At 38.6% G+C, this 27,314-nt stretch overlaps 1 protein-coding gene across 1 annotated transcript in view; it reads right to left on the bottom strand.

The window, feature by feature from the left end:
• b4galt5 (UDP-Gal:betaGlcNAc beta 1,4- galactosyltransferase, polypeptide 5) overlaps window positions 1–27,314 on the bottom strand; it is a 95,400-nt gene extending 68,086 nt beyond the window's left edge. The window contains exon 1 of the mRNA XM_061980772.2: window positions 26,422–27,314. Within this exon, the coding sequence (XP_061836756.1) occupies window positions 26,422–26,530 (109 nt within the window). The 5' untranslated portion in view covers window positions 26,531–27,314. The remainder of the gene's footprint in view (window positions 1–26,421) is intronic.

Raw genomic sequence — 27,314 nt, 5'->3', positions numbered from 1 at the left:
AGACAGGAAGAAGCAATGTAACGTTAAATGGTCACTTAATGAAGCCGTTGACAGGAGCACATTGAATTGACTCCTTTATATGCAAGTGACACCTTTATATTTAACTCCCTACCAACTCAATTCTTCATGAACAAACTTATAAAAAAATATAGATAATAAAGTAACAAGAAACACGTCAATAATATATAAATGACTCCATTTTCTCTACTGCTAGCTTGTGTTACCATATCTGAGTTATTGTGTAGAAATATGGGGAAACAACAACAAGAATACACTTAATTCACTAACGGTGTTGCAAAAAAGATCAGTTAGAATAATACATACCGGTAATGTTAGATACAAAGAACACTAAAACCTTTTATTTATTGAATCAAAAATATTGAAATTCAATGATTCGGTGCATTTGCAAACAGCTAAAATTATGTACAAAGCAAACTATAACCTGCTAACCAAGAATGTACAACAATTTGTCTCAACAAAATAGGAGAAATCTAACTTTACAGAAAAAATGTATTTAAAACAATTGTATGCACAAACACAACTTAAAACCTTTAGCATATCAGTATCCATCCATCCATCCATCCATTTTCGATCGCTTGTCCTTTCCGGGGTTGCGGGAGGTGCTGGAGCCTATCTCAGCTACACTCGGGCGGAAGGCGGTGTACACCCTGGACAAGTCACCATCTCATCACAGGGCCAACACAGATAGACAGACAACATTCACACTCACATTCACACACTAGGTACAATTTAGTGTTGTCAACCAACATATCCCCAGATGCATGTCTTTGGAGGTAGGAGGAAGCTGGAGTACCCGGAGGGAACCCACGCAGTCAAGGGGAGAACATGCAAACTCCACACAGAAAGATCCTGAGCCCGGGATTGAACTCAGGACCTTCGTATTGTGAGGCACATGCACTAACCCACCATGCTGCCCGCATATCAGTATGTGGAATGCAAATATGCAATGGATTTAAGCAAGGAAGTCAAACAATGCTCAAACATGGCAGTGCCAGTACAACCATAGAAATCTGAACACGGACAACAGTATAAAACTCCTAATGCAAAAACTCACTACTGCAGTGCACACAAAATAGTCTACTAATAACTCAAAGCAAATATCTCTCAGTCAAACCAACCCGATTCCTTTGGTTACCACTAATCAGTAGCAATATAACTGCTGATGCCTATAAACTTGACAAGAACAGCAACTTTATTTCGGGCACAAAAGGTCAGGGTAAAAGCTGGCAATGATTTGGGGTTTATATCCTTAGCTATGTTGTCAACACTCAAAACAAGTGTTACTTATTCATCAATCAAACAATAAAGCTTCAATATCATTATCCGCAAAGATACAACCGAGTAAAGGGTTTGACGCTCATAAAAAATGTTAATCATTAACTGTCACTAACCAAGGCAGGGTTACTCTAAAGCAGTGTTTTTCAACCACTGTGCCGCGGCACACTAGTGTGCCGTGAGATACAGTCTGGTGTGCTGTAGGAGATTATCTAATTTCACCTATTTGGGTTAAAAATATTTTTGCAAACCAGTGATTATAGTCTGCAAATTATGTGTTGTTGTTGAGTGTCGGTGCTGTCTAGAGCTCGGCAGAGTAGCCGGGTAATACTCTTCCATATCAGTAGGTGGCAGCCGGTAGCTAATTGCTTTGTAGATGTCGGAAACAGTGGGAGGTATATAATGCTTAAACCAAAAATAAACAAAAGGTGAGTGCCCCTAAGAAAAGGCATTGAAGCTTAGGGAAGGCTATGCACAACGAAACAAAAACTGAACTGGCTACAAAGTATACAAAAACAGAATGCTGGACGACAGCAAAGACTTACAGTGGAGCAAAGACGGCGTCTACAATGTACATCTGAACATGACATGACAATCAACAATGTCCCTACAAAGAATGATAAAAACAACTGAAATATTCTTGATTGCTAAAACAAAGTATATGCAGGAAATATCGCTCAAAGAAAGACATGAAACTGCTACAGGAAAATACCAAAAAAAAGAGAAAACAACACCAAAATAGGAGTGCAAGACAAGCACTAAAACACTACACAGGAAAACAGCAAGTCATGGCGTGATGTGACAGGGGGTGACAGTACACTTACTTTGAGACAAGAGCTATATTGATACATGCTTGGTGATGGTTTAAAGTCATACCCAACAATTGCTACAACAACTTTTTACTGTCAACTGAGTTTTGTTTTCTAATGATATCTGCTGGTATGTGCCTTGGCTCAAAAAAGGTTGAAAAACACTGCTACAAAGCATCAAAACAGGATCCTTACCACAATCTATACCACTGCTAAATATACCTAGACTTGCTTAATTTCCTTCTATTGCAAAGCTCAGACTGCACAGTGTCAAACATATCTGTATGATCTGTACTCGCTGGTTCTCTCTTTTAGTACCTCTCCACCTCGAGAGACAGTTTTTATCCAAATTAGGATTCAAATATTTTGAGCTGGGATGGGAAATATCACTTTGCAGGAAATAGCTGCATAAACTGACAAAGACTGAACAATTGTACACATACACAACAACACACTGATCTGTGTAAACCAACACTAAATATGTGTATGTTTAGATGAAACACCAAGATGAGTGCAATTCTTCCAACAGTTTGGACTCGTAAGAGAGCAGTGATGACACGGCATAATTTACAACATGCTCTCTCTGCTAAGTATGTCCATGACTGAATCCCTCGAGGTCAGAGACAAGGAGACTGAGTCCTGAACATTAAATAATCAGTATTTTTACTGCTCTAATAAGAATTTGTTTTTCCCTTGTAGCACAAACTGCATTACAAGGTTAATTTTTACTTAGAGCTGCGCAGATATTGGACAAGTCAATTAACAAACGATAAATTTAAATTAAGTCGCAAAGGTTTCCTGTGTCGATAAATTGCCATGTGCCTGCTTCAAGCGTATTCACGCTTTTTATTGGTTTCAGCCAGGCCCGGCCCTAACCAATCTGGCGCCCTAGGCAAGATTTTAGGTGGCGCCCCCCCACATCGGCAGTGAAGTGTATATACTCACAAGAAACTGAATAGCTTTGTCTTTGACCTTTTTTTTTTACTTACAACTATACCTAATATATAAAGGGGTGGAAAAGTGACTATTACCTGCAGGGCAAACATTAGCTAACCAGAAGGCAATAACATCCATCCATAATGTAATGTTGTAACAAATAATATTTCTATTAAATAGGCTTTACTTTGCATTTTAATTAATGTGGGATTCTTTTTTGTATTTAGAAATAATAGTACCAACTTTTTTTTTTTTTTTTCTCCAACATTTGTGGCACTGGCGTGGCGCCACCTGATGGACGGCGCCCTTAGCATTTGCCTATACGGCCTATGCCACGGGCCGGCCCTGGTTTCAGCAGCTGCACTCGTTTGTGACATAGCAGAATGAAAAGAACAAGGTTAAAGCATCTTGTCCTTCATTAAGTCTTTGACTCTTTATACGGCAAGGCGGGGCGAACGGCCCGCTAGCATCACACAGTGCAACAAGTTAGCCCGTGACCAACACATGTAGTAGCGAACAGTGATGAGCAGTAACAAGCTACAAGTAGCTAAGCTACTTAACTACATGTTCCAGTAGCTTGGCGGTAGCTTCGCTATGATTTTAACAAGTTGCTTTTCCTGTAGCTTAGCTACTTTTAGACCCATGAAGCTAAGTCGCTAACATCAAAGCTACAAGCTACAAAGAGAGAAAATAGACTGTGAATCCAGGCCAAGAAAATACAATGACCTGGATGAATGAGAACATCCATACATACTGAGAAAATCCATGATGATTGGTTGCCGTTCGTATGATGAGTCACAACTGGCTAAGGTTTGGGTCAAACATTCCGGACTGGCCAATCAGAGGCAAGATAAGACGGGTCATGGAAACTAGTAAGCAAAATCATAACAGTCACGCACTCATTTCACATGACGATGACGGAGTCGGAGACAGAGGGACGCTTCAAGCTGACTACTCATAAAGAAACATACCGTATTTTTCGGAGTAAAAGTCGCACCGGAGTATAAGTCGCACCTGCCAAAAATGCATAAAAAGAAGGAAACAAAAACATACATAAGTCGTACTGGAGCCCGGCCAAACTATGAAAAAAAACTGGGACTTATAGTCCGAAAAATACGGTACTTGTAAATGGCAGAGGGATTCTCTCCCACAGATACATATTTCCTTTAGTGATGAAGATGACGTGCAGTAAACCCAGATATATACTGTATATATATATATATGCTTATATTTCGTCGTACCAGAATATGATGAAGCGTATGTAGCACTTGGCTTTACTGTAACCATGGTAGGAGACGAGGAAAGACCGGTGTGTTGTTTTCCCTTAATGTTAATAATCTTACATTGTTATGCAGAGGTATAGTTATAACAATTTTATAGACAACTGATACTGTTTATAATCATGGTGGAGAAAGGGGATGAGGGGGTGCAAAATATGTTCTTCTCCCTAGGGGTTGAATAACAAAACATTTGAGAAGCACTGCATTAAGGTGAATTGAGTTCATGAAAAGTTTTACTGCACATAACCATTACCAACTGTTCTCAAAACACACAAGTCAATGTTTTGTCAAGATATAGATAGATGCTGTTTTTTTTTACTGTTGGTAGAGAAAATGAAAACCTAGGGGTGGACCAAAGAAAAGGCAAACTAAAATAAATACATCCAGTGTAGGAACATAAAACACTGTACTTTAATCAAGTGATTATTTGGCCTACCACAAGATTGAGCCCACGTACCACTAGTGGCACAATTTGAAAAACACTGTTGTCATGTTTATATTTTTACTCTACATTTTTGTTTACAAAGGCTTTAACTTCATTGTCAGGCAAGTTGTGTGCAACTCTACCTCTGCCTAGTGCCTACATGTTCAAAACTGAAGTGTCACTTTGCTTTTTAATACTTTATTTAGCCATTGTATTTATTGTTTTGGTTGTGTATATTAGAGGTTCCCCTCATTAACATGTTTTATTGCTTTTGGTCACGGGCTTAACTGCTTACGTGCAGTGATTTCTCCAGATTCTCTGAACCCTTTGATGATATTACGGACCGTAGATGGTGAAATCCCTAAATTCCTTGCAATAGCTGGTTGAGAAAGGTTTTTCTTAAACTGTTCAACAATTTGCTCACGCATTTGTTGACAAAGTGGTGACCCTCGCCCCATCCTTGTTTGTGAATGACTGAGCATTTCATGGAATCTACTTTAATACCCAATTATGGCACCCACCTGTTCCCAATTTGCCTGTTCACCTGTGGGATGTTCCAAATAAGTGTTTGATGAGCATTCCTCAACTTTATCAGTATTTATTGCCACCTTTCCCAACTTCTTTGTCACGTGTTGCTGGCATCAAATTCTAAAGTTAATGATTATTTGCAAAAAAAAAAATGTTTATCAGTTTGAACATCAAATATGTTGTCTTTATAGCATATTCAACAGAATATCGGTTGAAAAGGATTTGCAAATCATTGTATTCCGTTTATATTTACATCTAACACAATTTCCCAATTCATATGGAAACGGGGTTTGTACATTTTATTGATATTATCTGTTTATTTTATTTAACTTATAGGTTTACAGGTTTACATTCCAATTACAATGTTAAAATATACAAGAAATACAAGATTATTGCATTTGAAAGGATATACATGCATCATTATTCTGTATTATCATTGCATCAGTGGTTAATTCGGTCTTAAAAAACATAATAGCAATACTATCGTTTATCAGCAATAATTTGTAGGTCCATATATCATTCAGCAACTTTTTTTATTGGCCCAGGCTTATTCTTATTACCACAGTGCATGCTGATACCACCATATAAATAACTTACAGTACAACAAATTTCACCAGACATTGAAACTTAATTTAAGTTTATAAATCTGTTATGTGTTTTCACAAAGAACGATTGGTTTATGTATGATAAGGCATTACTGTCAGCTGAGTAATCACAAGGAACAAATCACTATACAGTACATGGGAGCTAGCAAATTCTCCTAAGCTAGAAAACCAGAGCAAGATAACACTGCACTTGATGGAAGTATTACACCTGTAAATCTAGGTTATATAAATGTTAAAAGAGCGTAGGAAAATTATTTTGGGATTGAACCTGATACGCTTCAAAGACATGGTAACAAATAGATCAGGTAACGCACACAGTATGTCTATAAACGTATACGTTTCAAGGTTAACACATTGCAAAGTACATCAGTTGAAATTATTTTTTGCTTTTCAAGAAAAACCTGTCAGGTTAAGCTGTAGTGTTCTTAACAGTTGAGCCTTAGCTAGAGGAAGTAAAATGCCACACCAAGCATGCTACGTTGAATTCCCTTGTGACACCATTATATGATTTTACAATGATATCCCCAAGTCTGTCACTGTTGACCAACCTGAATCACACATTTATATACAGCTAAACAGACTTTGTACTGGCTGTTGACAGACCGCGCCTGGAAATAAATCATGTGTGTGTTGTTTATAATACAGGGATAGTTCTAGAATGTGAAGTTAAGTGATGCTGAATCAGAAGGTCAGAAAAAACCTTGTAATCGTTTTTCATGAAACAGAATGTATTTCACCTGAATAATTCAGGTAAAACAAGTTTAAAAAAAATACATTTGTTTTACCTCTAAAATATTACATTCAATTTCATGGCAATGTTCAACACCTTCAAAACCACATGAAATATTGAAAGAATAGTTTAAATTGAAAGATCCAAGACTTTTATAATACAACTGTTTAAGGACCATTTAGTTAGTAAAATAAAGTACCAAACTCATGATTTTAGTCATTATTTGCACATTGATTATCACTAGCGTCCATGATAACTGTGTGAGACAGCAACACACGACCTATAACGGAGAAGGTACAGATTAGGGTTGTACAGTATACCGGTACTAATAAAGTATCGCGGTACTACTCAATTGAAATCGGTACTATAATGCCTTTGAAAAGTACCGAAACCGTTCTTTCATTTGAGTGCCTCTTTGCGGCGGTAACTACAGAGCCAAGGCGCATGATATTGAGTGTGTCAAAACGCACACACAAAGTACCGGTACATACAAATAATAACATCTTGGAGAGGAAAAAGGGCCAAAAACTGGTTAATAAAGAGGGTGCGTGAAGCGCAATATGGAGGTATCTGGGCTTCAAAACTAACAATAAAGGTGACGCTTCAAACACCGAGGCACCGCGTTGCAAGTACTGTTTTACACCTTTCCTGCTTGTCTGCTCCCAGACCGTGGTGGAGGAGAGCAGGGGACACGTTCCCTCCAGGACCGATGTATTGTTGGGGGTAACACCCTTCACTTCACAATGGGTCTGTAAGGCTCCGCTCTTAGGTTGGAATGACGAGGCTGTCGATTCGTTACAACTTTGTTACTTTATTTATCATTTCCACATGGCAAAACCGGACATCCACCATGCTATTAACGCTCCTGCTCATGCTAGCGCTACCTCTCCTAACTTGCCCACTCACAACACTCACCCCACATACTGCCATTCTTAAAGGAGCACACACACACGTACGCTACTCTCACAACAGTTGATTTTGTGGGGATTAGTATTACCACTTTTGCTTCAAACTTAGGTAAACATTTAAATGATAAGCATTCATATCTGCACAAGGAGTTATAAAAAGTGACAGGTATTAATGTAGTTGTTACACCTGTCCTGCTGTTCGGTCCAGTGCAGACTGTAGTTGAGGAGCACAGAGAAGACGTTCTCTTCAGGGTTGATGCAATTTTACTGCCTTTTAATTTATATTTTAACCTTGTAAAAATTGTTATTTTACTGTGAGTGTTAAATGTAGTGTAAGATTTTCTGTTAAAATAAAGCCAATATTTATTTATTTCGTAGTTCCCTTTATTTGGAAAAGTATCAAAAAGTATCGATATACATTTTGGTACCGGTACTAAATTATTGGTATCGGCACAACCCTAGTACAGATGCGTTTTATATCATGTGCTTTCATCTTTTTTTATCTTTAAAGGCTGCTTTACTTCTTAATTGAGGATACAAAAACAATACAAATTCGGAGTTTCAGCTCTACCCATCCATGTGGTATTGCTTATCTTGTTCAGGATGTTCAGAGACTATTATAACTGACTGAGGGAAAAGTCAAACTACAGCCTGGACAGGTTGTCAGTCAGTCATTGGGCAGTGGGCACATTTAGAAACAACCATCCCTACTAAAATGTTCACTTACAGTCACGGAGCAGGACTCAAATCCACAATGGCTGCATAAAAGCCAACCATGTGAACCACTACAATAGCAGTGAATACCTCTGAAAGTAATGCATGTAGCAAACCATTTACAGATTAATAAAGGTACACAAATGAAGTACAATTTTAAAAAATGTGTTCTTCATCACTGTGTCGTCATCACACATAACTCAAGTGATACCAGGTGTATTAAAATTACCACTAACACTTGTTTCAAAAAAATGCATTGATTTAACAAACTGAAAAATTTGTATGACTATGTGATATTGGCAACCATAGACCTATACACTAGGCGTCTCATGTATTGTCCAGATCATAAGTCAAGCCGTCCTCCATCTTACAGCAGTCCTTTGTCAAGATTTCAGCGGTAATGCCGAATCACTGTCCGGCTAAGGCCTTGTTCACAGGTCAATTCAGATTTTTTTTGCTCATAGGTGACCTGTATCCAATTTTTTCATGTCAATGTGAACAGTGCAATTCCGATTTTTTTAAATCCGACCCAGGCCTTTTTCGTATGTTGATATAAATCATATGCATCTGACTGCAGTTTGAACAATCGGGTCATGTTCATCTGACCAATACGTCAAAAAGGGATAAGCATCATAATCATTCGCCAAAACAGACGGTTGCAAAATAAATAGTGGTCAAATGAGCAGAAAACAGGCAAAATATGTTGTAAGAACGCACATAAATGTTCCACCACTCGTGTCTCCGACTGCTCTCCCACACTCTCTTCAGAGTAGATGGCGAAGCAAATATCCCACAAAAAAACAGGAGACAAAATTCCTGTCCTCTTTCTTCTTGATCTTCTATGTGCAATAATTCAGATCAGAAAACAGCGACTTTAATTGCACAAAATCCTTGAAATTGCCACAAAAGTGCCAGGATTGAGACCTAATAGAATTGGAGCAATGTTTACTTCCGTAGACACTGCAGCATATGTGACTGTCAGATTGTGTTCACATTAGACGGCACTTTTTTTTGGTAATGTGAATGACTACATAAAAAGATCGGATTTGATATAAAAATCCGTTTTGGACAGGAATTGTGCAACCACTTTGTCAACAGGGAAAGACGCAAATAATAAAGCTTCGCTTTTGCTAACAGGGATTTTTAATAATTTTTAAGTTTTCCTGACCACTGATTGTGAGCACAGCTAAAGTGAAGTTTGCTGACATATTTGAACTGCTCTTGCTTCGGTGACACGCACAAATTCACTGAAAAAAGTAAATTGAAAGTGGCTAGCAGCCCCACTGCAATTCAAAGCGGTTGCCTAGCAACCGAAAGCCATAATAAAAATGGCAAATCAAGCTGCAGAACTTTGGGAGAGTTTCAAAGTGTTTCTGACCACACACAGTGGTGTCAGTTGACAGGCTGACAACGCCAATTGAGCTCGGATCGGGGCAAAGTATGAAATTGTTAATATTTATGCAATTGAAAAGTGCCTCAACTTACAAGAGTAGGGATATATACCACGTACCAGTATTTTTTAGTATTGGTTATGGTCAGTCCAAGATACGGTTAAGATTCTGGACTAATGATTCTGCTATCTGTTTTTTTTGTATCTATCTGACCGACGCAACTATAACACGTTATCACATTCAGTTTAAGTGGCGGCACTACGCACGGGTAAATGATAATCAGCTTGGAATAATCACAAACAAGGAAGCAACACCACACAAGTTCTTTACCAACAATATTTCATCATAGTCCCCAAAGTCACGCACGCGAATAACAGTTAATGTCAGCTTGAAATGATTGTCCCTTAACTCATAACCACCATTACGGCACGCTTTATCAACCCGACCTGATCCACAGGCCAATATTATTCCACTCAAAAACGTAAACATTTTTAAATAATCACTGGGTCTTTTCATTTATATAATACACATACAACACAGACACATATACGTTGGTGGCTGTCAACACTGGCGCCCGGTCCGTCACTCAAATAAGTCTGTGTGTAACATAAACACGAATACAATAATAATGGATTAGATTTATACAGCACTTTTTCTATTAACTAGATACTCAAAACACTCACAGAGAAGTGAGAACCCATTATTCATTCACTCCACATTCACAGTGGTGGTGGTAAGCTACATTTGTAGCCACAGCTGCCCTGGGGTAGACTGACGGAAGCGTGGCTGACAATTTGCGCCTCCGACCACCACCTATCATGCATTCGCCTGGAAGCAAGGGTGAACTGTCTTGCCCAAGGACACAACGGCAGTGACTTGGATGGCCAGAGACGGGTATCGAACTTAGAACCCTTGCTGGCACAGCTGTTCTACCCACTACGCCACGCCGTCCACGCCACCTGACATGCTAATTGAGTGCATGGTTTATATTATATATTTGATATCATGATAAAGGTCTGTAAATGAACATAAATACCATACATGAGTATTATTTTTACTTTATTATGTATTATTTTATTAATGTTATTTTAAATGTTATTATAGGGACAAGCATTAAAAAATGGATGGATGGATATATTGAGTAATTGTAATGAATAGAAACACAGTGATGGATCTGTGTGTTTTTTATAAGAAGATGATATAGCTGCAGATATAGTTCATTTAAAGACCCAAAAAAGACGTTGTTGATTAAAGACTTCCCTGCTGTGAGATGTTATATCATGATGTTGCTGGTGCACAATCTATTATGTTAATAAAGATGTGAATAAACATATTTTATCACATCTTTATTTACACAAATTACATGTAGTACCGGTATTGATAAGGAATATCGATAAAATCCGAACTGTATACATCTCGAGCCAAGAGTCAATTGGTGTCAGCAAGCAGCTTTGGCGGAACATAAGCTACGTAAACCGTCGCAAAGCCCGGAACCTTCATTTGTTTTTGCAGAAAGGATACAAAGGGTCTTACATAAAATAAACAATCTGAAATCAACCATGAAACAGATGTGTCAAGTCTAAGATCAGATGTGGGAAGTCTAAAATCAGAGATGACAAGTCAAAGACCAGATCCCAAAGCAGTGTGGCATGCCCACAAGCAAACATAGAAAGCCTGCCAACCAAGAATAACAGCTTGAAAAGGGGCTTTGTGATCTCAATTATAATGTGACCAATCTCCTAAAGGAACAAAAAGAAATGTGACAAGAGAAAAAAGGTTATTCGAGGAAAATATATCTATGCATCAAGAAATAAAAGGTTCCATAACAAGATAACATCGCTTTGAAGAATATAATCCATCCATCCATTTTCTATCGCTTGTCCCTTATGGAGTCGCGGGGGGTGCTGGAGCCTATATGAATCAAGAAAAACTAATGAATGATATATTCGTGACAGGGCACTGTATCATTCCCAGATCCTATGCTAGAGCAGTTAAGAGAGGAGAACTAGATGAGATAAATGAATGAGCACCTAAATTAAATGCAATGCTGACATTGTCTTGGAGAACTTGGAGCACCAACTGCAAAAGCTATATCAAGCTGAATGGATGTTTAGAAGCAAGAGTACTTGTTGTCAAAAACATCAAAAGATTTGGACACATTTTAAAATTCACAGCGCTTCGACAACAATGACAAGGATAATGGAGTCTGTTGGAAAACAAACATCCACATTTAACATCACTATGTTCCAAGGGACTATTGAACAAGAAGACCTGGGTTTAGGTGCACATTCATCTACACTAATGGATTGTATGAAATAAGCACAAAACATTGCTGAATAGGAACATATGGAAATGGAAAAGGTTTGCAACATAGGATATAAAAATCTAGAATTGAAGAATGATATAGATCCAGATACAAATTATTTTCTCCCACATCAGGAATAACTGTTTGTATTATACAGATGAACCATATACTAGCAATATTCCATCCGACAACAAATAGTCAGTATTCATTTCAACAGCAGACATTTGTATGAAAATTGCAACAACATTAAGCATTTTTTTGGAACAATTACACAACCCCTTCAAAGTCATCGCTATGTCAAAAACATGGATCAATGCAAAAAAGAAATACATTTTGAGCATGAAGGATATGAACTGAAGTACATCAACAGAATCAACAAGTGCGCAGGAGGAGTAGCAGTGTACGTGATGAAGAACCTACATTGCTATTGATAATATTTTAGAATGTACAATCTTTGAAATATGTCATGAAAAAAGTAAAAATGTATTGATCATCTGTATATATAGAAAACCCAAGTCGAAAAGTAATGTTCTTATTGGTGAATTCAAAATTGACCTCTTGAACCTTAACAGGCAAAAGACCATTGATGACTTCTTAGATACAATGTGTAGCATGAGTTTATATGTAAAAATTAGGAAGACTAGCAGAAACACAGGACACTGTGCCAAGCTTATTGATATTTTTACCCATGATTTTGATAAAACTACTGGTCTGCTAATAACCAACATCCGTGATAATTCACCAGTTTTCACAATCTATGATGGAAATTACAGGGAGAGGAACACGGATGACAAAAATACATTTCAAAGATTAAGTACAGGCAAAAGTATGATTGCTTTTAAGAATGATTCAATAAAGCAACATTGGGATAATGTGAATCAGAATTAGCTTTATTGGCCAAGTATGTTTAACACAAGAAATTTGACTTGGTAGACGGTTCTCTCTTTGTTCAACGTAAGAAACAAAGAAAAACACAACAACTACAAGAGAGCGCAGTATCGTGGTGGCAATCTACGGTCCCATCTTGGTATGAAAAACAAGAAGGAAACATTAAAGAACACAAAGGACATAAAAAACAAATTTTGAAAATTATGTAGACATGGTAAATTTTAAACACATTCATTAAGCTTTACGACAAACATTGTCCATGAAGACAAAATAATCATCCATGGATGACACTGGGATTGAAAAATGCTTGTAACAAGAAGAATACATTGCATAGAACATTTATAACACAAAGATCTAGAGAGGCAAAAAATAAGTACACAACATAAAATTATATAACTAGCATATTACAAGCATGTAGGAAATAATATTAATCATTTATTAGATAAGAACAAAAATAACAGCAACATGGAGCATACTAAATAGGATCATTAAAAATTGTGCAAAGAAAGATTACTCTCGATACCTCTCAAACAGAAATGTTAAAAATTACAATATGAACAAAGTAGTTGAAAGCTTTATGTGAATTGTGTGAAGTGAATTATATTTATATAGCGCTTTTCACTAAAGACTCAGAGCGCTTTACATAGTGAAACCCATTATCTATGCATTTTAAGCTACATTTAAACCAGTGTGGGTGGCACTGGGAGCAGGTGGGTAAAGTGTCTTGCCCAAGGACATAACAGCAGTGACTAGGATGGCAGAAGCAGGGATTGAACCTGGAACCCTCAAGTTGCTGGCACGGCCGCTCTATCAAGTGAGCCACGACATCTCGATAATAACTTATTCGTAAACGTTGGACAAAATCTAAAGCAAAGGACTCCAGATCCTGGGTTAGTTGAGGACTTAAATGATACCATAGACCGAAATCCAAACTCAATGTTCCTCATGTATGTGACAGAAGAGAAAATAATCAATATTTTGAATAAATTCAAATCCAAGACCTCTACTGATTGTAATGGAGTTGATATGAAAAAATACAAATGGTTATTGAAGAGATCTCAGAACCTTAAACGTATATCAGCAAACTATTGTTTTAAACAGGCAAATTCTCAAACAAAATGAAAATAGCAAAAGTTGTACTGATTAATAAAACTGGAGCAAACACTAGTTTACAAACCATAAACCGTATTTTCTGGAGTATAAGTCGCTCCGGAGTATAAGTCGCTCCGGCCAAAAATGCATAATAAAGAAGGAAAAAAACATATATAAGTCGCATTTTTGGGGGAAATGTATTTAATAAAACCCAACACCAAGAATAGACATTTGAAAGGTAATTTAAAATAAATAAAGAATAGTGAACAACAGGCTGAATAAGTGTACGTTATATGACGCATAAATAACCAACTGAGAACGTGCCTGGTATGTTAACGTAACATATTATGGTAAGAGTCATTCAAATAACTATAACATATAGAACATGCTATACGTTTACCAAACAATCTGTCACTCCTAATTGCTAAATCCGATGAAATCTTATATGTCTAGTATCTTACGTGAATGAGCTAAATAATATTATTTGATATTTTACACATAAGTCACTCCTGAGTACAAGTCGCAAAAAAAACAAAAAAAAACCTGTTACTTATAGTCCGAAAAACACGGTACATGTTTCCTTACTTCCACAACTTTCTAAAATTATTGAAAAACTAACAGATTGAACATATTCATAAATAAAAGTGAAACATTTGCGGAGAACCATTATGGATACAAAGCAAACATCTCAACATCGATGCCATTTATCTAAATAATGGAATAGATTATCAATGCAATATATTGTAAACAGTGTGCAATCATAATATCTTAATTAACAAATTAGAATGGTATGGCAACAGAGGGCCGGCCTTAAACTGGGTAAGAAGTTACTTTACCAATAGGAAACCAATTATGACGTAAGGCAAACACACATCTCCAATGCTAAGTTTGTCTTGTGGCGTACCCCACGTATCAATACTGGAACCAAATTTGTTCAATCGCAATATTAATTACATTTGTAAAAATTAAGGGACTCAAAAGTTAATACTATTTGCAGACAACACAACTGTTTTGTTCAGGAGAGAACACAGAAGCTAACACAAATAGTAACAGATCATATTAACAAATTAAGAGATGGTTTGATAAAAAAAGACTATCTTTGAATCGCAGTAAAACAAAAATTATGGTATTTGGTAACAGTAAAAGAGAAAGTCAAACACAAATACAAATAAATAGAGTAGACATTGACAGAGTAACAGAAACCACATTTTGGGTGTCATACTGGATGATGAAATGAACTGGAAATCCCATATAAAAAAGTACAACAAATCTCATATAAACATACACCGTAAGGTGGCAATAAATATCATCAATTATGAACAAAGCAAAAGATTTACTGGACCACAGATAGAGGAAGGTGGCGACTTGTCCAGGGTGTACCCCGCCTTCCATCCGAATGTAGCTGAGATAGGCGCCAGCGCCCCCCGCGATCCCGAATGGGACAAGCAGTAGAAAATGGAAGGATGGATGGATGTACTGGACCAAAGTTTCCTTCCACATTCTTTACTGCTCGCTAGCATTACCATATTGTGTAAACATATGTGGAAATAACTACAAAAGTACACTTTCCTCACTAACCATGTTAAAAAGGTCAGTTAGAATATTAACAGGGATCCCAGTGAGGGAAAATAAAAAATAAAGGAATTGAAAAATAAAAAATAAAGGAATTGGAAAATAACAGCCAGAGTTCAAAAGGGGTCCTTTTAGTTTGTTGCCCCCCGAAGTTGAAGAGATTTTTTAATTTCTAGGATGCTTTGGAAGGCATTTCCTACATATAAATTATGTAAAAATGAAAGAAAACTTACCAATGTTTTTTGTGTTAGTCATGAAACTACTGTACTTTTCATCCATCCATCCATTTTCTACCGCTTATTCCCTTCGGGGTCGCGGGGGGCGCTGGAGCCTATCTCAGCTACAATCGGGCTTTTCAGTTTTGTAAATATTGACTATTGTGTGTGTGAAGTCCTACTAAAGGTTAAATTAAGTTTGAGAATTAAGCCACCATGCTTGTTAGTACAACCACATAAACTGTTGAGATAGCGGTGTACTAACAAAATATGAAATGTGGGCTGATACTTCACAGATACTGTAATATGATTGTTCATGTTTTTCAGCGAGTACAGATTGGTGTCCTATTGCATTGCATTGTGCATTATCAGCTCAAAAGAGATTCAGCTGCTGATGCAGAATCTAGCTTTCCTCTTTTTTAAGGCCTTAGTTAGCAGTATAAGTGTCTCTGTGAGCAAGGTGATGTGTTACTATGCTAGAAAAACAGTTCCTCTGTGTATGCTCTTACTATAACAATGTCACTACAGCTTGGTTGTTATACAGGTTACGGAACGTAAATATGTATTGTTGGCGGGTTTTGGATGCATTTTTAGAGTGATTTAGAGGCAAAATGGCTTGCTCCCATTAGCAGCATTGCAAGCCAACTACAAACTACTGTTACAAATTAGAATGCAAAAAAAAAAAAAAAAAATACCTGTGTTTTATTGTCTCTCATAAAGATTGTGAAAGATAGGCAAAATTCCTAAAAAAATAAATAAAAAAAAGTTAAGTTGCCCTTTAACAGTGAGTGAGGCATCAGGAGCAGAGTGACACGGAAAAGGCTGCAGCTTTTGGAGGTGTGAAGCTAAAGCATCTGTTCGCCAACCAGCACACATCGGTGCCTTCCCCTCCCAGAGAGTGACCAACAGGCACGCATTTTAACCCGGTAGATGACCGCACACCTCAGTGTTCTCTTGTCACCAACCCGCTTGTTCTCCTAAACCCAGTAATACTCCTTTGCCGATAAACCAAGACACATCACAACATTTATCCCCGAATAGCTGCGTTGCATTGTGTGCACATCCAGACAAATCAAGTTGCGGTAAAATATTTAAGCATTAACAACACTCCCGTTTTTCCTTAACCCGCGACGTGAAGCTAAGAATACAAATACAAATGTATGGTTGCTCACAGAGCAGGCCGCCATGCGCACTTAACAGCCCAAAAAACAGCCACCAAAGCAGGGTTTCCCAAAGTATAGTTTGTGTAGCAAGGGACCCCGTTTCCATCCACCTCTCAAAGGCCCCGTTTACACTGCACACCAAATGTAACTTTTTTGCCCTCAACGAACATAGTTTTTCAAATCTGATCTTTGGCATCAGATTCAGCCACATCAGGAGTAGTCCTGAATCTGATTGTAATCTGATCTTTTCAAATTTTACTGCAGTCTAAACGCAATGCGACGTGAATGTGACTTTTTACGCCGCTCATGTACACGGGTAAAGACGCAGTCACCAGCGGAAATTGATATTTCATCACAAGACGACCAAATTATTGGTGCATCACTTGTCAATAGTGCGCAAATAATAAGCTATATGTAATGTATGAATATATATTTTGATTCCGAAGAAATAGCGATTGTTGAAAGACCGAAAGTGACGCTGTGGCGCACTTGCTTACATGTGAGTTGGGGGAAAAAAGCTCCTGTAGATCCATGCTGATGTCCGTGTCTCCTCTACTTAACAGCCATAAAAAGATTACAATCCTCCCATATATATTATTCATACATTATATTACTTCCACTTAATTTCATGTAAAAAACACCCATTTTAAAGGTGTTGCGACTGGAAAAAATCTGATTTAAAAAAAATCTGATTTGGGCCACTTTGTCCTGCAGTGTAAACATAGTCAAAGATGCGCCAGAATAAAATAAGCAATAATGTTTTATTTGGCCAAACACATGTGTCCTATAAATTCTTTGAGCAGTACACTGACACTTGTAGTGTGTACCTTTCAGGCATATTAGTCTTATATTTTCACTTTTTTGCACGTTATGATTGGACTCTGCAACGGCATATTTATTTGTAGTTGCTCATTTGTCTATTGTAAATTTTATTCTATTACATATGAATATTTAAAAGTTAATTTTTACTTTTAAATGGAAACCTTGTTCCTTTTTGTTTAAAAAAAAAAAGTGCAATACAAATGTTTTACATTACAGAATGAATAATCAAAATTAATAATAGTGACTTAAATACTGATAAAAAAATAATTGGCAGGGTTTCCCCTTAATGTAATAGAATGTGGCGGACCGCCACGACATTTTCATGATCCCCACACCTTGAAAATAAGGGGTTTTCTTTACTTGACAACTAACTTAAATTAATATTTTACATTACACAAAGTCAGACGCTATTTTTAACTTTTATTACCAATTTAACGATATCAAACGTCACAATTCCAACAGGTTTTTCAAATCAAGACTCAAAACACACCTATTCCTGACTGCTTATTCATTGTAATCATCTTTTATTTTCTCTTTGTTGTTGTTGTTGTTTTTTTATCCAATTTGATTTTATTGTTGTGATTTTGTACGGTGTCCTTGAGTGCTCAGAAAGGCGCCTTATAAATAAAATGTATTATTATTATTATTATTTTACCTCACGTGCAAACACTTTTGTCTTCAAGAGTCTGCAACTCCCCAGACACACAACACTTCCTCATTCTCAGCCAATCACCTTTCAGGCATGGACGGTGTGTTTGAAAACATGGGAAAAACTAACTTCAAATGCAAACCACATGAAACAAAAAGAATTATCGCCAACAGGTCGTTACAGTAGGAATGGACATATATATATATATATATATATATATATATATATATATATATATATATATATTATAAAAAAAATAAAGTTTATGAGTTTGAACATCAAATATCTTGTCTTTGTAGTGCATTCAATTGAATATGGGTTGAAAATGATTTGCAAATCATTGTATTCCGTTTATATTTACATCTAACACAATTTCCCAACTCATATGGAAACGGGGTTTGTATATTGTATTCATGTAACTAGGGACTGTAGATAGAAACTAGCTGTTTAGCTTTAGTTTCGTGAAGAACATATCTGTTTTTGAGCTTAATGTCTCTGTGCATTGTCCCTTCAAATAAAGACTAAACTCAACTACACTGGGTTCCGTATCAAGCACTGATGTACAGGTACCTTACTGTAATTTTCGGACCATAGGGTGCACCGGATTATAGGGCCCACTGCCAATGGTCAGGTCTATTCAGGTCTATTAAAGGGGTCGTATTATGATTTTTTCATTTTATTTAGAACACCTTCCTTGTGGTCTACATAACATGTAATGGTGGTTCTCTGGTCAAAATGTTGCATGGATTATGTTTTACAGACTAACCCTTCAGGATGCACCGTTTTGTGGGTGGTCTTATTTACGTGGCTCCACTTCGACAGCGTCTTCTCCCCATCATCTTTGTTGTACCGGTGTAGCGTGCAAGGACGGGAATCAATGAAGTGTCAAAAGATTAAATTTGTAATGGAGCAGCATCTCGTCATAAAAAACACAATAAATAATAAACACAACTGTTAATGAACTGTTTTAACGACATGCTGGTGTTAATGTGTATGGTAATGTGTTACTGATGTTTGGCAAGAAAAGTTAAAAAGAGTGTCGGACTCATACTTTGTGACTTTCTTCTAAATGCAACAACACGATAACAAGAATGACACATTCAATAAATATTTTTAGAGTGCACCGATATATTAAGTACACAATATCCATTTTCATGCAAATGTTTAATCACTGTTGCTTTATTTCAAACAATAATTTGTGCATTTCAGGTATAAATCTGCTTTCTTGCGGTCAGGGACCCCCTCTGCAAAAGCTGACTACGCAAGGCTAAGCAGACGGGGGAGGGGTCGAGACAGAGTCGCCTACACAAGTTACTTGACGCAAGAGTATACACCAGGCTAAAGTATCAAGAGGTGTGTAGCCCTCAAAACGAAGTGTGGTCCTGGCCACGCTTGCAACCAAGTGTTACGAGAAGAAGGCTGAGTCAAAAACACACAAATGTAAAAAATAATTGTAAAAAATGATTTTTAGAGTAAATAAACTAGTGTCTTATCAGGTATTTAATATTACGCTACTCCACGTAAATATTGTCATGCTTTGATTTTTTTTTTCTAATATCCCTTGTCATATGAGCGAGCTAAAGCGGCTGTAGCTAGTAAACTATGATATCAGACTAGCGGCAAACTGACTTCACTAAATTTTACTACATTTCATGAATGATTAGACAGCTAATATACATTCAAAATTCAAATTAGTGATGTTTAGAAAGTTGTTTTAATTTTTTAAAGCAATTTTTGTATAATGTGAAAAAAAAATGTTTCACGTATTGTAATTTCTAAGTACTGTCATGTGACGTTCGCTCTTTATAGCTTATTATATGTCTTATAACTAATATAACGTAGTAGATCATAGTGTTAGTGTAGTATGTTGCTGTGTATGTCATCGCTCTTAAGCAGCCTGGGTTGATAAAGTAGCGGGAAACAAATGGTGTCTCATTTCTCAGGGCGTGTTTTCCCATCACTGCATCCTGGCCCTCTGCTTCAAATGGCGAGGGCTCGGGGTAAGACGAAGGGAGGAGGATACAAGAGGAGAATTGGGATTCAGCCTTGTACTGGTTGACACGCCGATCAGCACTGCCGCAAGATGGCGGCCACGCTGATGTCATGAAACAGTGGGTTGACACAGGCGCAGGTCTATAGATGTCAACATGAGGTGCAGAGACATGTTTATCATACCAAAGCATGCTGGAAGACGTAGTATCAGTGCTGTAAATTATTTATAGGGGTAATAATATATTTCAGGTCTCCATGTCCGTGCCTCTGGTAAGATATCTGCAACAGCATGTACATAGCCGCATATTCAGATAGATGTATTACACCCACACACTCCCATTCAGACGGTAGAATGAGCCTGCTCTCCTGGGACAAAAGAGAACCACCTGGCTTGTCTCCTCTGCTCTCCCTGGGTATGGAAGTGTGTGTGCACGCATCTGTGTTCAACCTTATAAATAGAACCTGTGTCTTCCCTGGTTTTGCAACAATGGGATTCTCATCTTTTAAATTAAATAAACTGCAAATCGGGCCCAGCTGTGGCCTGCATCCACAGCCCGCATCAGTCAGCATCCACGCTCTGGAGCAACACAGGGAGGCAGGGATGCCAATGTGTGCGTGTGTGTGATGGCAGACGAATGGGAAAAGACAGGAGTATAGAAGGGGAGAGACAATTGAACTGAACTGGGAAAGTGGGACATTCTGCACTGAAGCCACCCAGCATAGGAAGGAAGCCCTGCTCAGGTTTGCTAAATGAACTCCCCTGTGTACAAAATACAAGGAAGTGGAGCTTCATTCTCAGCTGCAACCCTCCCCCGTCCTTATTGCATTCTTGCTTATCTTTTAACCATTGCTGACTTAGCAATTACTTACAAAGATATACATGTCTGTCCAATTTTTTTTATATCATGCTAAGCCATAATGAAATGAACACTGATTTTCCAGTTGACCAAAATTTGATAGAATCTACTGTCTAAAAAATATAGAATATGTCATTATATCGAAGCACTATCACTTACTTAAGGAACCAGGAGTAATTTTAAGGCACTTAAAGCACCAATTGTCAAATTACATCCAGCTAAATCTTTTGGACGAGTTTGCTCACTGTAGGTGCTGCAGTCTCCTTCTATTAAGTGCTTTCAAACCGGAAGTAGAGTGCTGTTCAGTCTTCTAGCCGTCCATAGCGTTTCGGCTCGTATGGATTCTTCATTAATCACTCCAAGCAACATTTGCAAGTTTTACAGTGTAACTAAAACTGTTTATACCTACTAAACCGTCCCACGTGTGACGTCTGTAGGAGTGTTTTCATGCATATTTGTCTGTTCTATCGTAATGTAATGATGCCAGCGTTGATAGCATTAGCTAATATGCTATCACGTTTAAGAGTGTGTGTGTTAGTATCATTGATTTACCAGGGCATTATTTTTGTATTGTTTCAGTTTCACAAATTCCTCAATAAACTTACCAAAACGTCACTGTGGAGGTATGGAGTCTGTTAGCTGATTGGAGAGCTAGATGACGTCTGTTTTGTTTTATCAGACATTTTACTGCCGTGTTACAGGCACCTTTTGGAAACAATTGTAAATAAATAAACATTTACAGAATATTTATGTGTATATAAGTCACTTCACAACGAATATATCTGCGGCTTATATTCAGGTGCATCTAATGTGTGGAAAAAATGTGTTTCCCCTGAAATGGACCCATACACATATACCAGAGTTTCCCCTTAATGTATTTGATGTGCCACATTAACATATTAACCACCACACCTTAAACATTTGTTTTTTTTACGTGAAAACAAAGTAAAGTAATATAATGTATTGTAGCGTCCAAAAGAAGACACACAAAGTCTGACACTCGTTTAAGCGTGTATTGCCAGTCTTAGGCAAACAACTGGCCCAATTCCATCAAGTATTTCCCCGTGCACACACAACTGTTTCCGTGTTTTACTCCTAGACACGCGACACTTCCTCATTCTCCACCGACACGGTGTGTTCACAGACCATGGGAAAAATGAACATCATAGCACACTAACATACACATCAACTCCAGCAGGAAGTTACAGTAGGAAAGGATACATATATATATAAATATATAGTTTACTATTTGCGCACTATTGACTAGTAATGCACCAAAAATGTGGCCCCCCAAAAAAGACCTGAACAGCGCTGCCAAAACCGAATGTTGTCATGAAGTAATCCATAACTACAATATTGTCTGGATCAGAGGCAGAATGTCCGCAGTGCATCCAAAATATAACCACGCGTACAGCGTCTTCAAAATTTAAGATGACACTGGCTGCTTTTAAAGCAAGTGTGACGTCAGGTTCTCTGCAGCTGGTTTTTTATCAAGGAAATTGAGCAACAGAAGTAAAGAGTCTCTAAACACAAATACAGTCGTCAATAACACCAGAAATAGATGCTAGATTTATTTTTTTATTTAACAAAGAGCGGCTAACAGTATTGGAGAAATCCCAAGAAAAAAGGATTTTCAGCAAAGTACATCGTACAATTAGCAGCAACAATTGAAAAATGGAGGAAAACGATTATAAGCAAGAACAAATATACAAAACCCAAAACCCGTGAAGTTGGCACGTTGTGTAAATCGTAAATAAAAACAGAATACAATGATTTGCAAATCCTTTTCAACTTATATTCAATTGAATACACTGAAAAGACAAGATATTTAATGTTCACACTGAGAAACTTATAATTAAAAAAAAAAAAAAATCATTAACTTAGAATTTAATAGCAAAAACACATTGCAAAGAAGTTAGCACAGGGGCATTTTTATCACTGTTTTACATGGCCTTTCCTTTTAACAACACTCAGTAAACGTTTGGGAACAGAGGAGACCAATTTTTTAAGCTTTTCAGGTGAAATGATTTCCTATTCTTGCTTGACGTACAGCCTAAGTTGTTCAACAGTCCAGGGTCTCCGTTGTCGTATTTTACGCTTCACAATGCGCCACACATTTTCAATGGGAGACAGGTCTGGACTACAGGCAGGCCACCCTAGTACCCGCACTCTTTTACTACGAAGCCACGCTGTTGTAACACGTGCAGAATGTGGCTTGCTGAAATAAGCAGGGGCGTCCATGAAAATGACGTTGCTTGGATGGCAACATACAGTATGTTGCTCCAAAACCTGTATGTACCTTTCAGCATTAATGGTGCCTTCACAGATGTGTAAGTTACCCATGCTTTGGGCACGAATAAACCCCCACACTGTCACATATGCTGGCTTTTGAACTTTGCGCCTATAACAGTCCGGATGGTTCTTTTCCTCTTTTTAGTACGGAGGACACGACGTCCACAGTTTCCAAAAACAATTTGAAATGTGGACTCGTCACACCACAGAACATTTTTCCACTTTGCATCAGTCCATCTTAAATGAGCTCGGGCCCAGCGAAGCTGGCGGCGCTTCTGGGTGTTGTTGATGAATGACTTTCGCTTTGTATAGTAGAGTTTTAACTTGCACTTACAGATGTAGCGACAAACTGTAGTTACTGACAGTGGTTTTCTGAAGTGTTCCTGAGCCCATGTGGTGATATCCTTTACACAGTGATGTCGCTTTTTGATGCAGTATTGCCTGAGGGATCGAAGGTCACGGGCATTCAATGTTACGTGCAGTTATTTCTCCAGATTATCTGGACCTTTTGATGATATTACAGACCTTAAATGGTGAAATCCCTAAATTGCTTGCAATAGTTCGTTGAGAAATGTTGTTCTTAAACTGTTTGACAATTTGTTCACGCATTTGTTCACAAAGTGGTGACCCTCACCCCATCCTTGTTTCTGAATGACTGAGCGTTTCATGGAAGCTGCTTTTATACCCAATCATGGCACCCACCTGTTCCCAATTTGCCTGGTCACCTGTGGGATGTTTCAAATAAGTATTTGATGAGCATTCCTCCACTTTCTCAGTCTTTTTTGTCACTTGTTCCAGCTTGTTTGAAACATGTTGCAGGCATCAAATTCCAAATGAGCTAATATTTGCAAAAAATAACGTTTACCAGTTCGAACGTTAAGTCTCTTGTCTTTGCAGTCTATTCAATTAAATATATGTTGAAAAGGATTTGCAAAATCATTATATTCTGTTTTTATTTACAATTTACACAACGTGCCAACTTAACTGTTTTTGGATTTTGTATGTTAATACCATGATATCAGATTTGTTTTAAATCTATGTATATGCATCAGAGCAAATAATGTGATGTCATATTGACCACACCCCTGCCACAACCATAACCACGCCCTCACCACCACCACAGGTGTATTGGAAAATCTATGAAATACCCTGTATATAGATATATACACACATAATGATATGTATGTATATGCACGCATGCATACACACACAGCATTATATAATTCCCTTCAAACCCCAGCTAATTTTCCTGTTGAATCTTCATCAGACACCCTGGGTGTAAAAAACTAAAGTCGCTTTTAGTAACAGATGGAGAAGCAGCATTGCTCCTGGTTACCATGTATAATTAATCAACTGTTGCTGCTGGTCTTTGTCCGGTTTCTGTACTAACCCCAGTTCTCCACAGGGAATATACAGAACTGCACTGAACAACCAAGAGGATGGATTTGGCCATTTATATGGGACTTGTAAAGGCAATACCTGTCACTAATGTGTCTCCCATATGACATTTGATGAAATTATTAATTAGGTAGTCCACAGCAGGTAAAACACGAGAATTAATCAATTGTAATTTTTTGATGAGGAAGAGCAACAAAGTTTCCCTTGGTGTTGTTTATTGATGCCATTTCCCCATTGTGGGATGAATACGTCTATTACAGCCTATCACTCCCTGCCCCAAAAGGGTTAGCTTTACATGTTGTGTTCAAAAATGTAAACTTCGGTAAAATGTTTCAAGTTTATTCGATACATCTAAAAGTAGCTCGACCTTAGCGAGCCTGTGCCTGCTCAGCCAGCACAACAGGATATCCAACAAATGCTGACTCCAGCAGTAAATGGGAAAGGCACTACTAGCATGTTGTTGTTTTTTTCCCAGTGTTTCCTCCATCACTACTTTCTGAAAATATGCTGGATTAGTGGTTCCACAGAACAGTCAAGGGCAGAGCCAGGTGAAAGTCAATGCTTTGCAATGTGTGTGATATGCATCTATCCGTTAAGCTGCGGTAAAGTGACTTGGGTTTGGGAGCAACTTGGATAATCATCAAAACCGCAAAAGTGATGGGCCCTTCACACGTGTGATGGGAAGGACCATGCCCTAAGTTAAAAGGCCTCACACAAGCGAAGGATGAGACCCAACTGCTTAAAGGGACATGGATGACACAGGTGCTCGTGCACACACATACACTAAAAGACAGGGGACGATCCATACGAGCAGAAAGGAATAATTGTGACTTCCAGGCATCTCTGTGTTGAGATGGACATGAGAAATGTGATTTAGGCCAATGAGCCTGTGACTCATGGATTAACCTTTTTATACACCAATAAGCACTGCATCAGGGTGATATCAGCGCATGGTTAAAACGGACTAATTCAGCAGGCCTCACATCCATCCATCCATTTTCTACCGCTTGTCCCTTTCTGGGTCGCGGGGGGTGCTGGAGCCTATCTCAGCTGCATTCGGGCGGACAAGTCGCCACCTCATATAGGTGTGTGTCTTTGGAGGTGGGAGGAACCCGGGGTACCCGGAGGGAACCCACACAGTCACGGGGAGAACATGCAAACTCCACACAGAAAGATCCCGAGGATCGAACCCATATTATGAGGCACATGCACTAACCCCTGTACCGCCGTGCTGGCAGGCCTCACAATCAAAGCCAAATGCATTCATACTGGTGAGGCCTCTGTACATAGGCGGGCTTACAGTAGCCACAATCGGTAGTTGTATTATCACAATCACAGGGGTGTACATCATTATAATTATTATTGTGGGGTTTGGACGCAGCACCAAGTCGGGTATAACCATCATAGAGAGACTGGGAGGTGATGAAGGCTAACAGTCCAGGGGCATGTCTCCACTCCTAATGGTTTGTCACACAAGACCTAACCAAGCCGTGCTCATCCCACAACATAACCGCGAATAATAATAATAATAACAACGCAAATTTTTTTGACTTACCGATTCCAGGAGCGGAGTAGATGAAATAGAGCGCCGATGTTGAAAGTGAGAAAAGGAATAAAAGCCCAAGGTATGACCTTCTCCGGAAACGCAAATGTGTCGGCATCATACAGGCAAATAGCACACCGTGGCACGTTTGCGTTATTTAGCTATGGACAACACGGCGGCTCCAATGTTGTCCAGGTGCAGTGGTGGGCTTTAACGATCCGAGCCGTTGTGGGGGTGTCGCTCTCTGCGGCAGCGTCGAGGCACCAGGCGGCGACGATAGCTACCTTCGATTTCCTCTGCAGGTTGGACCTCCGATAAATCAGTCAAGTCATACAAATCCCATTCCCGGCGGGGTGGTTGTAGCTTAAATGGTGGGTAAAATCCCTTCAAAAAACCAACAAAACAAAAAAACAGCAGGCTTAGATGGCGATAGAGCGAAGAAACCCGGCCTGGATGTTTTTTTTTCTCCTTAGCAAGGCACCATCATTTGTCTGACAAGCTGTATGTCGCTGATGGCACTCGCCTCGTCCCGGTCTCGCCCTCCCCTGCCTAGCCGCCCTGCCGCTTCCCTGCCTGGTGCGATGAGCCTTTCCAGAAGGAAAATGAGCAGCAGCAGCAGCAGCAGCACCTCAAAGTGGGCGTTGACGCCGAGCAACACTGCAACGTGCCTTTGGCGTTCTCCTACTTCCACATAGAGAAGGGGCGGGGGTGCACGTTTGATTCCCCCCTCAACTGGCGGCGGTGGTAAAGAGCCGAGTCGTCAAAGCAGCATTTTCCCCCTCGACGGTTTAGTGTTAGGGTGCCGATTAACCGCCGATACAGGGTCCAATATGGGCTCCTCCGTGAGGAGTTCGCGCCTTCAGCACACGTTTCCACACACCACAACAAAGCTTCCAATATGTTAC

This window comes from Nerophis lumbriciformis, linkage group LG01 (genome assembly GCF_033978685.3).
Source record: "Nerophis lumbriciformis linkage group LG01, RoL_Nlum_v2.1, whole genome shotgun sequence".
Classification (NCBI taxonomy): domain Eukaryota; kingdom Metazoa; phylum Chordata; class Actinopteri; order Syngnathiformes; family Syngnathidae; genus Nerophis; species Nerophis lumbriciformis.
This window is presented reverse-complemented; position numbering and strand designations above follow the sequence as displayed.